The sequence below is a fragment of the Leptosomus discolor genome, unplaced genomic scaffold, assembly GCF_034619465.1.
Source record: "Leptosomus discolor isolate bLepDis1 unplaced genomic scaffold, bLepDis1.hap2 HAP2_SCAFFOLD_138, whole genome shotgun sequence".
Lineage (NCBI taxonomy): Eukaryota > Metazoa > Chordata > Aves > Leptosomiformes > Leptosomidae > Leptosomus > Leptosomus discolor.
In genome coordinates, this window is record NW_028237968.1 from 27,584 (window position 1) to 38,990 (window position 11,407).

An 11,407-nucleotide genomic window follows, 5' to 3' on the forward strand; every position below is an offset into this window, starting at 1 on the left:
CAGAGCTGTCCCAGCACAGCTGGGCTCCCCGATTGCCCAGTAAAGCCCAGTCCAGAGCTGTCCTAGCACAGCTGGGCTCCCCGATTGCCCAGTAAAGCCCAGCTCAGAGCTGTCCTAGCACAGCTGGGCTCCCAGATTGCCCAGTAAAGCCCAGCTCAGAGCTGTCCTAGCACAGCTGAGCTCCCCGATTGCCCAGTAAAGCCCAGCCTAGAGCTGTCCTAGCACAGCTGGGCTCCCCGATTGCCCAGTAAAGCCCAGCCTAGAGCTGTCCTAGCACAGCTGTGCTCCCTGGTTGCCCAGTAAAGCCCAGCCTAGAGCTGTCCTAGCACAGCTGGGCTCCCAGATTGCCCAGTAAAGCCCAGTCCAGAGCTGTCCTAGCACAGCTGGACTCCTTGATTGCCCAGTAAAGCCCAGCTCAGAGCTGTCCTAGCACAGCTGGGCTCCCAGATTGCCCAGTAAAGCTCAGCTCAGAGCTGTCCTAGCACAGCTGGGCTCCCAGATTGCCCAGTAAAGCCCAGCTCAGAGCTGTCCTAGCATAGCTGGGCTCCCAGATTGCCCAGTAAACCCAGTCCAGAGCTGTCCTAGCACAGCCCAGCTCCCAGATTGTCCAGTAAAGCCCAGCCTAGAGCTGTCCTAGCACAGCTGAGCTCCCCGATTGCCCAGTAAAGCCCAGCTCAGAGCTGTCCTAGCACAGCTGTGCTCCCTGGTTGCCCAGTAAAGCCCAGTCCAGAGCTGTCCTAGCACAGCTGGGCTCCCAGATTGCCCAGTAAAGCCCAGCCTAGAGCTGTCCTAGCACAGTCCAGCTCCCAGATTGCCCAGTAAAGCCCAGCTCAGAGCTGTCCTAGCACAGCTGGGCTCCCAGATTGCCCAGTAAAGCCCAGCTCAGAGCTGTCCCAGCACAGCTGGGCTCCCTGATTGCCCAGTAAAGCCCAGCCTAGAGCTGTCCTAGCACAGCTGGGCTCCCCGATTGCCCAGTAAAGCCCAGCTCAGAGCTGTCCCAGCACAGCTGGGCTCCCCGATTGCCCAGTAAAGCCCAGCCTAGAGCTGTCCTAGCACAGCTGGGCTCCCCGATTGCCCAGTAAAGCCCAGCCTAGAGCTGTCCTAGCACAGCTGGGCTCCCAGATTGCCCAGTAAAGCCCAGCTCAGAGCTGTCGCAGCACAGCTGGGCTCCCAGATTGCCCAGTAAAGCCCAGCCTAGAGCTGTCCTAGCACAGCTGGGCTCCCCGATTGCCCAGTAAAGCCCAGCTCAGAGCTGTCCTAGCACAGCTGGTCTCCTTGGTTGCCCAGTAAAGCCCAGCTCAGAGCTGTCCTAGCACAGCTGTGCTCCCAGATTGCCCAGTAAAGCCCAGCCTAGAGCTGTCCTAGCACAGCTGGGCTCCCAGATTGCCCAGTAAAGCCCAGCTCAGAGCTGTCCCAGCACAGCTGGGCTCCCAGATTGCCCAGTAAAGCCCAGCCTAGAGCTGTCCTAGCACAGCTGGGCTCCCCGATTGCCCAGTAAAGCCCAGCTCAGAGCTGTCCTAGCACAGCTGGTCTCCTTGGTTGCCCAGTAAAGCCCAGCTCAGAGCTGTCCTAGCACAGCTGTGCTCCCAGATTGCCCAGTAAAGCCCAGCCTAGAGCTGTCCTAGCACAGCTGGGCTCCCAGATTGCCCAGTAAAGCCCAGCTCAGAGCTGTCCCAGCACAGCTGGGCTCCCAGATTGCCCAGTAAAGCCCAGCTCACAGCTGTCCTAGAACAGCTGGGCTCCCAGATTGCCCAGGAAAGCCCAGCTCAGAGCTGTCCTAGCACAGCCCAGCTCCCAGATTGCCCAGTAAAGCCCAGCCTAGAGCTGTCCTAGCACAGCTGGGCTCCCAGATTGCCCAGTAAAGCCCAGTCCAGAGCTGTCCTAGCACAGCTGGGCTCCCAGATTGCCCAGTAAAGCCCAGCTCAGAGCTGTCCTAGCACAGCTGGGCTCCCCGATTGCCCAGTAAAGCCCAGCCTAGAGCTGTCCTAGCACAGCTGTGCTCCCAGATTGCCCAGTAAATCCCAGCTCAGATCTGTCCTAGCACAGCCCAGCTCCCCGTTTGCCCAGTAAAGCCCAGCCTAGAGCTGTCCTAGCACAGCTGGGCTCCCAGATTGCCCAGCAAAGCCCAGCCTAGAGCTGTCCTAGCACAGCCCAGCTCCCAGATTGCCCAGTAAAACCCAGCCTAGAGCTGTCCTAGCACAGCTGGGCTCCCAGATTGCCCAGTAAAGCCCAGCTCAGAGCTGCCCTTTCAAGGCTCATCTTTCTCATTACCTGGAAAAGTTGAGCTTAGAGCCATTCTCTTGCCTTTAAGCCTTGATCTTCTGCAGGGAAGCCCAGCTTTGAGCTCAGCCTTGAGCTTCTCTAGGAAAGTCCATTTTTGAACTCAGCGTTGAGCTTGGCCTAGGAAGGCTTGGCATCCGTTTAAGTGGTTTTCAGCTTTTTCCTAGGAAATATAGCTCAGCTTTGGGCTCCTCTGGGCGAGCCGAGCTTCAGGCTCTTCTTGGAAAGCTCAGCTCCCGGCCTTGCAAAGGGTGCACAAACTCCAGCCCGTTTAGAAAACCCCAGCTTTGAGCCGCGCAGGAGGTTCTCAGCTTTAAGCTCTTCTAAATAAGCCGGGTTTTAAGCTGTGCAATCCATGCTCAGCCTCAAGCCCACCAAGGAAAGCCCAGCTTTAAGACTTTTCAAGCCAAGCTCAGTCTCAGTGTTCCCCAGGAAAGCCCTAGAGCTGTGCAAGGTGAGCTCAGCCTCAAGCCTGCCTAGGAAAGCCCAGCTTTGAGCTGTGCAGGAGGTGCTCAGCTTTAATCTCTTTTAAATAAGCCCAGCTTTGTGTTGTGCAGGAGGTGCTCAAATTTAAGCACTTCTAAATAAGCCCGGCTTTGAGCTGCGCAAGCCAAGTTCAGCCTTAACCTTCTCTAAGCAAGCCCTAAAGATTGGCTTCAAGCCTGCCTAGGAAAGCCCAGCTTTGAGATTTGCAAGCCAAGCTCAGCCTTAATCTTCCCTGAGAAAGCCCTAGAGCCGTGCAAGCCAAGCTCAGCCTCAAGCTCACCTAGAGAAGCCCAGCTTTGAGCTCTGCAGGAGGTGTTCAGCTTCAAGCTCTTTGAAATAAGCCCAGCTTTGATCCGTGCAAGCCAAGCTCAGCCTTAATCTCCTGTAAGCAAGCCTTAGAGCCCTGCAAGCCAAGCTTGGCTTTGAGCCCTCCTAGAAAAGCCCAACTTTGAGCTCTGTAGGAGGTGCTCAGCTTCAAGCTTTTCTAAATAAGCCCAGCTTTGAGCTGTACAAGACCAGCTCTGCCTCAACCTTCTCCAAGCAAGCCCTAAAGATGTGCAAGCCAAGCTTGGCTTCAAGCCCGCCTAGGAAAGCCCAGCTTTGAGACTTTGCAAGCCAAGCTCAGCTTTAATCTTCCCTGAGAAAGCCCTAGAGCCGTGCAAGCCAAGCTCAGTCTCAAGCTCACCTAGAGAAGCCCAGCTTTGAGCTCTGCAGGAGGTTCTCAGCTTCAAGGTCTTCTAAATAAGCCCAGCTTTGATCCATGCAAGCCAAGCTTGGCTTTGAGCCCTCCTAGAAAAGCCCAGCTTTGAGCTCTGCAGGAGGTTCTCAGCTTCAAGGTCTTCTAAATAAGCCCAGCTTTGATCCATGCAAGCCAAGCTCAGCCTTAACCTTCTCTAAGCAAGCCCTAAAGCTCTGCAAGCCAAGCTCAGCCTCAAGCCCGCCTAGGAAAGCCCAGCTTTGAGCTCTGCAGGAGGTGCTCAGCTTCAAGCTCTTTGAAATGAGCCCAGCTTCGATCTATGCAAGCCAAGCTCAGCCTTAATCTCCTCTAAGCAAGCCTTAGAGCCCTGCAAGCCAAGCTAGGCTTCAAGCCTGCCTAGGAAAGCCCAGCTTTGAGCTCTGTAGGAGGTTCTTAGCTTTAAGCTCTTCTAAATAAGCCTGGTTTTAAGCTGTGCAAGCCCAGCTCAGCCTTAACCTTTTCTAGGCAAGCCCTAAAGATGTGCAAGCCAAGCTTGGCTTCAAGCCCACCTAGAAAAGCCCAGCTTTGAGCTCTTCTAAATAAGCCCAGCTTTGATCCATGCAAGCCCAGCTCGGCCTTAACCTCCTCTAATCAAGCCCTAGAGCCCTGCAAGCCCAGCTCAGCCCCAAGTCCGCCCAGGCAAGCCCAGCTCTGAGCTTGGCTCACGACGCTCCTCCTCCAGCTCTGCCTGAGCGACGCCAGGTTTAAGCTGGGCTTAATATTACACCAGCCCCGCGTCGTTCCCCCCCTGAAGCAGAGCTGCCCCCAAACTCCACGAAGGGGTTTGCCTAAAACCCAGCCTAAGCCCCCGCTTGGCAAAGCCACTCACCGGCGGAGCCGCCGCGTGCCGAAATGGGTGGGTGGGTGCCGGGGTTGGGGTGGCGGGGAGGGGCGGGGGGGGGATCCCCACGGCATACGGGTGATGTCACAGGGTGGTGGTGGTGGGGGGTTAGGCTCGGTTTTTGGGGTGAGAACCAAGTCTAGGAGGAAGTTCTCGCGCCCCGGTGAACTTCCCCCTTCGGGTCGCGGCCTTTCGGCGCCGCCGCTTCCCTCCCCCGCCCCCCTCCACCGCTACCACCAGGGTCCTCCTGGGCCACCACAATGATGGTGACGATGGTGATGGTGGTGACAGTGCGGGGGGGGGGGGGGGGGGGGGGGTGTCCACATCCCCCCCCCCCCATTAACACCGTTTCTCCTCGTTTCTAGTCAAGGCCCACCAACCTTCCGTCTTCCCGCTGGTCTCCTGCAACGGCTGCGACGACACGGTGACCTTCGGCTGTTTGGTCACCGACTACTTCCCCCAGCCGGTGGAAATCCAGTGGCTTCCCGCCACGGCAGGAGAGAGCCAGCTCTTCCCGGTCATCCAGAGCAACAACAGCTTCTACACCATCACTGACCTCATCACCGTCCCGGCCACCAGCGTGGAGGACACCACCTTCCAGTGTAGGGTGCAGCACAACACCACCAATACCAACGTCGTGAAGGACATCACAGGTGAGGGGAGGGCGCCCAGGCTCGCGCGGTGGGGTGGGGGACAACTGGGTGGGTTGGGGTTGGTCCCAGCCTTGTCTGACATCTTGGTGGCCACCTAGGTGGACATTGGTGGACACCTAGAGGGGTTGGCGTTGACCCCAGGCTTGCATGGTGGCTTGGTGGACACCTAGGTGGACACCTAGATGAGTTGGGGTTGATCCCAGCCTCACACGACATCTTGGTGAACACCTAGATAGATGTTGGTGGACACCTAGGTGGGTTGCCGTTGACCCCAGGCTTGCATGGTGGCTTGGTGGACACCTAGATGGATGTTGGTGGACATCTAGATGTGTTGACTTTGATCCCAGCCTTGTGTGATGTCTTGGTGGACACCGAGATGGAGCTTGGTGGACACCTAGATGGGTTGGTGTTGATCCCAGGCCTGTGTGGGGGCTTGGTGGACACCTAGGTGGGTCTTGGTGACATCTTGGTGGAGCTTGGTGGCCACCTAGATGGGTTGGTGTTGATCCCATAATGCCCTGGTCACCTCTTCTCCCTGATCTCATCGCTCTGCAGATGTTTGTCACGTTCCCCCACCGGTGGTCAAGCTCCTGAGTGACCCCAACCAGGACCAACCTTCTGAAAACGTCCTCCTGCTCTGCCTGGTGGAAGGGAAGGCCGCTGCCGATGCCACGGTGCAATGGCTGATCAACGGCGAGGAGCAGGCCCTGCAGCAGGAGGTCACCACATGTGACAAGTGCTCCACCAACCAGGCCGTATTGACCAGCCAGGTCTATGTCAGCCGGCAGAGCTGGGACCTCGGGGCCACCTTCTCCTGCAAAGTGACCTCCCCCTCGCTGAAGGTCCCCATCGTCGCCGACATCAGCACCTTCTGCACAGGTGAGGGGTTGAGGAAGCCCTGGTGGCTTGGAGGCCGTGGATGGGTGGAAGGTGGAGAAGGTTTGGGGTGGCTGGTTGGCTCCACGGAGAGCAGGGACGGGACAGGTGGTTGGGCGGCTGTGGGATGCGTAGATGCGGCGGGGTGGATGGTTGCGTGGTGGTTTGGTGGACACCTAGATGGACGTCGGCGTGTCTCCCAGCCTTGCGTGGTGGCTTGGTGGACACCTAGATGGGTCTTGATGGACACCTAAAAGATCTCAGTGGACTCCCGGATGGGTTGGCGTTGCTCCCAGCCTTGCGTGACGTCTTGGTGGACACCTAGGTAGAGCTTGGTGGACACCTAGATGGGTTGGTGTTGATCCCAGGCTTGTGTGATGGCTTGGTGGACACCTAGATGGACCTTGGTGGACACCTAGATGGGTTGGTTGCCTGGAAGGACAGTTGGCTGATAGAAAACCACCTGGTTGATGGGATGGAGAAGGTCGAGATGGCTGGATGGAAGGTTGGGAGGAAGGGCTGGGAGGTGGGCAGGTGGTTGAAGGACCTAGAGATGGAGGAGTTGATGGACGAACCATCTGGTTGGGCTAAAAAACCTCCGAAAAAGTCAACGTCCACCCGCTCAACGCCGCTCCCTCCCCCCCACCCCGAGCAGATCAACTGTCGGTGGAGGTCACGATCATCCCCCCGTCCTTGGAGGACCTCTACCTCAGCCAGAACGCCAACCTCACCTGCGTGGCCACCAACCTGAAGTCTTCCAACAACGTCAAGTTCACCTGGGGCCGGAGTACGGGTGGGGCGTTGGACGGGGTTACGGAGTCACCAGAGAAGTTGGAGAACGGCCTCTACCGTGCCACCAGCGTCCTGAACCTCTGCGCCGACGAGTGGAACTCGGGCGAGACCTTCACCTGCTCCGTCTTCATCCCCGAGATCGGTGAACCCATCCAGAGGTCCACCAAGAAAGATCTAGGTAGGCGCCCACACCTTCTCTCCTGTCCCAGCGGAAGGGTCTTCTCCACTGGAGAGGTCAACTGGGAGGGTCTACTGGAAGGGTTTGGTCTACTGGAAGGAAGTTGTCCACTGGAAGGGTCTTCTCCACTGGTGAGGCCAACTGGGAGGGTCTACTGGAAGGGTCTAGCCAACTGGAAGGATCTAGCCAACTGGAAGGGTCTAGCCAACTGGAAGTGTCTAGCCAACTGGGTGAGCCAACTGGGCCGGCCTACTGGAAGGGTCTAGCCAACTGGAAGGGTCTAGCCAACTGGGAGAGCCAACGGGGCCAGTCTACTGGAAGGGTCTAGCCAACTGGAAGAGTCAACTGGGCCGGTCTACTGGAAGGGTCTAGCCAACTGGAAGGGCCTAGCCAACTGGAAGGGTCTAGCCAACTGGAAGTGTCTAGCCAACTGGGTGAGCCAACTGGGCCGGCCTACTGGAAGGGTCTAGCCAACTGGAAGGGTCTAGCCAACTGGGAGAGCCAACGGGGCCAGTCTACTGGAAGGGTCTAGCCAACTGGAAGAGTCAACTGGGCCGGCCTACTGGAAGGGTCTAGCCAACTGGAAGGGTCTAGCCAACTGGGAGAGCCAACGGGGCCAGTCTACTGGAAGGGTCTAGCCAACTGGAAGAGTCAACTGGGCCGATCTACTGGAAGGGTCTAGCCAACTGGAAGGGTCTAGCCAACTGGGTGAGCCATCTAGGCTGGCCTACTGGAAGGGTCTAGCCAACTGGAAGGGTCTAGCCAACTGGGCAAGCCCAGCGGGCTGGTCTACCGGAAGCAGCCAGTCTAACTGGAAGGCTCTGCCCAACCGGGAGGACCTCCCACCACCCTTGACCTTCTCTTGCGCCCACAGCCGTCTCGGTGAAGGCACCGTCCGTCTACGTCTTCCCTCCATCGGCTGAGGAGTTGGCCCAGCAGGAAATGGCCACCTTGACCTGCCTGGCCTTGGGCTTCCGCCCCAGGGACATCTTGGTCACCTGGACCCAAGAAGACCGCCCCGTGTCCCCCAGCAGCATCTCCACCTTCGGACCTCAAGCCGATGGAGACGCCTTCACGCTCTACAGCATGTTGACCGTGCCGGCGAGCGATTGGCAACGCGGCGACTCCTTCGCTTGCGTGGTCGGCCATGACGGCATCCCGCTCCACTTCGTGCAGAAGACTTTGGACAAGAACCTCGGTAAACCCACCACCGTCAACGTCTCGGTCATCCTCGCCGACTCTGACGTCACCTGCTACTGAGCTTGACCAGGGTGGGGTGGGGTGGGGTGGGGACACGCGGGGGCTGTAATTCCGCATCCGAATAAAAAAAAAAAAGACCCAAAAAAAACCCCTCCCCCAGCCCAAAAATATCCACCTGTATCGTGATGCAATGGGTGGGGGGTGGTCTTCAGCGTCAACGGGTAGTCCTCAGCGCCAATGGGTTGGGTGGTCTTCAGTGCCAATGGTTGGGTGGTCTTCAGCGCCAATGTTTGGGTGGTCTTCAGCACCAATGGGTGGTCTTCAGCACCAGCGGTTGGGTGGTCTTCAGCACCAACGGTTGGGTGGTCTTCAGCGCCAATGCGTGGTCTTCAGCGCCGACGGGTGGGATGGTCATGGTTGGGGTCGTCTTCAACTCCTGGCTTGAGCAGGGGGTGGTGGGAAGTCACCCTTGCTCCGTTGGGTGATGGTCTGAGGTGGCTTCACCTTGAGAAGGTGAAGGGTGGGGAGGTGGTGGGGCAGGAGACCTCCTCGTCCTCCAAAAGCAGGCAAATCCCCCCAAAACAGCAGGTTTTGCCCCAAGAATCAAGCAAACTCACCCAACGAGGAGGTTCGAGGAGAAGCAATGAGGGTTCTCCACGGGGTGTGGGGTGTTTGGGTGAAAAACGGCCGGGAAAAGGACTTTTGGCTGCACGCACCAAAAATCATCATGGCCGCTTGGCTTGTGGGAGGGTTTTGGGCGAGGACTGGGTAGAAAACAGGTGAAAATGGGGTTTTCTGGCTGCATGTACTAAAGATCCTTGTGGACCTTTTGCTTTTAGAAGAGTTTTGGGTAGAAAATGGGTGAAAATGGGGTTTTTTTTGCTGCTTGCACCAAAAAATCCTGGGCGCCATTTTCTTACAGCAAGTTTTTGCGCAAGGATTGGGTGGAAAATGGGTGAAAACGGGTATTTTGCTGCTTGCACCAAAAATCCTCCTGGCTTTTCTGCTTGTAGGACAATTTTGGATGAGATTTGGGTAGAAAATGGGTTTTTTTGGCTGTGTACACTAAAAAGCCTGCACCGCTTTGCTTTGCAGCAGGATTTCAGGGAAGAATTGGGTAGAAAATGGGTGAAAATGGGATTTTTCTGCTGCTTGCACCAAAAATCCTCGTAGCCCTTCTACTTGTAGGAGAATTTTGGGCCAGGATTGGGTGGAGAATGGGTGAAAATGGGTAAAAATGAGGTTTTTTGCTGCATGCACCAAAAAATCCTGCACCCTTCTGTTTGTAGGAGGTTTTTGGGTGAGGATTGGGTAAAAAACAGGTGAAAACGGGGTTTTTTTTGCTGAACGCACCAAAAATCCTCTTGGCTGCTTTCCTTGTAGGAGATTTTTGGACAAAGATTGGGTAGAAAATGGGTGAAAAGGGTTTTTTTTGCTGCTTGCACCAAAAATCCTCTTGGCCCTTTGGCTTTTAGGAGAATTTTGGGTGAGAAATGGGTGGAAAATAGGTGAAAAAGGGGTTTTTTGGCTGTGCACCCCAAAAATCGTCACAGCCCTTCTGCTTTCAGGAGAATTTTGTGTGAGGATTGGGTAGAACATGGGTGAAAATGGGTAAAAATGGTTTTTTTTTTGCCGTGCGCACCAAAAACCCCTGCACCTTTCTGTTTGTAGGAGGTTTTTGGGCGCGGATTGGGTAGAAAATGGGTGAAAAAGGGTTTTTTCGCCGCTCGTGCCACAAATCCTTTTGGTGTTGGGCCGTGAAGGGGATCTCCACCCCCAGCCCCCCGCACTGACCACCTCCTCTCCTCCCCCACCCCCTCCTTCCCTCCCCAGATGGCGTCGTGGTGATGGTGGGCGAGGAGATGTTGCCGGGGGCGGAGGAAGACACCGTCGACCTCTGGACGGCCGTGACCTTCATCGTCCTCTTCTTCCTCAGCCTCTGCTACAGCACCGGCGTCACCCTCTTCAAGGTAACGGCGCGGGCGAGCGGCTCCTCGATGAGTCATCAAGGCCGATTAATTAAGCCTCGTTGTCTCCCCCAGGTCATGTGACAGCCACGGGGGGGGGGGGTGAAGACCCACGGCCTTGGGTTGTCCCCTCCCTTCCCCCCACAGCCGCGGTGGTTCAGCGGCTTTTTTGGGGAAGATTTAAGGAATAAAATGAACTTCAGGCCATTTCCAGTGCCTGGAAAAAAAAAAAACCATTTTCCCGGGAAATCAGCCCGTTTCATCGGCGCGTCGCACCCCGATTCCCATCAGGCTGCAAAAAACCAGCATTTTCTGCCGACATCAGCCCATTTTGTGCTGGTTCGTCACCTCAGTTCCCATCAATCTACCAAAACCCCCCATTTTCCCTTGGAATGAACGTGCTTTACGTTGGTTTATCACCCCAAATCCCCATCAGGCTGCAAAAAACCCCCCATTTTCCCTTGAAATCAGCCCATTTTGCGCTGCTCCATCACCCCAATTCCCATCAAGCTGCAAGAAGACTCCATTTTCACTTGAAATCAGCCCCTTTTGTGTTGGTCCATCACCCCAAATCCCCATCAAGCTGCCAAAAAAAAACGTTTTCCCTTGAAATCAGCCATTTTGTGCTGCTCCATTACCCCAGTTCCACCAAGCTGCAAGAAAACCCCATTTTCCCTTGAAATGAGCCCATTTTGTGCTGGTTCATCACCCAAATCCCCATCAAGCTGCCTAAACCCCTCATTTTCCCTTGAAATCAGCCATTTTGTGTCGGTTTATCACCCCAAATCCCAACCATCTACCAAAACCCCCCCATTTTCCCTTGAAATCAGCCCATTTTGTGCTGGTTCATCACCCCAACTCCCATCAAGCTGCAAGTAAAATCCGTTTTCCCTTGAAATCAGCCCATTTTGTGCTGGTTCATCACCCAAATCCCCAGCAAGCTGCCTAAACCCCTCATTTTCCCTTGAAATCAGCCATTTTGTGTCGGTTTATCACCCCAAATCCCAACCATCTACCAAACCCCCCCCATTTTCCCTTGAAATCAGCCCATTTTGTGCTGGTTCATCACCCAAATCCCCAGCAAGCTGCCAAAACCCCCATTTTCCCTTGAAATCAGCCCATTTCACATTGATTCATCACACCAATTCGCACCAAGCGGTGAAAACCCCCTTTTCCCACGAAATCAGCCCATTTCACCTTCGTTCATCCCCCCCAAATTCCCATCAAGCTTCAAAAAAAACCCCATTTTCCCATGAAATAACCCCATTTTCTGATCACCCCCAAAACTCCCTGATTTATCCCCATTTTGTCGCCCCAACCCTTCGCCTCCCCTACGTGCCAGAGGACCTCAAATTTCACCTTTTGGCCCCAAACCCCCAAAAACCTTGAAATTCTGTT

General features: G+C 55.8%; 1 gene segment (V, D, J or C); it reads left to right on the forward strand.

Moving 5' to 3' along the window:
- The first annotated feature begins 4,354 nt into the window (after nucleotides 1–4,354).
- On the forward strand, nucleotides 4,355–8,102 carry LOC104354807 (Ig alpha-1 chain C region-like). The segment is given in 5 exon segments: nucleotides 4,355–4,358; nucleotides 4,709–4,996; nucleotides 5,552–5,875; nucleotides 6,525–6,842; nucleotides 7,717–8,102. Coding segments are annotated over 5 exon segments (1,320 nt in total).
- The last annotated feature ends 3,305 nt before the right edge of the window (nucleotides 8,103–11,407 follow it).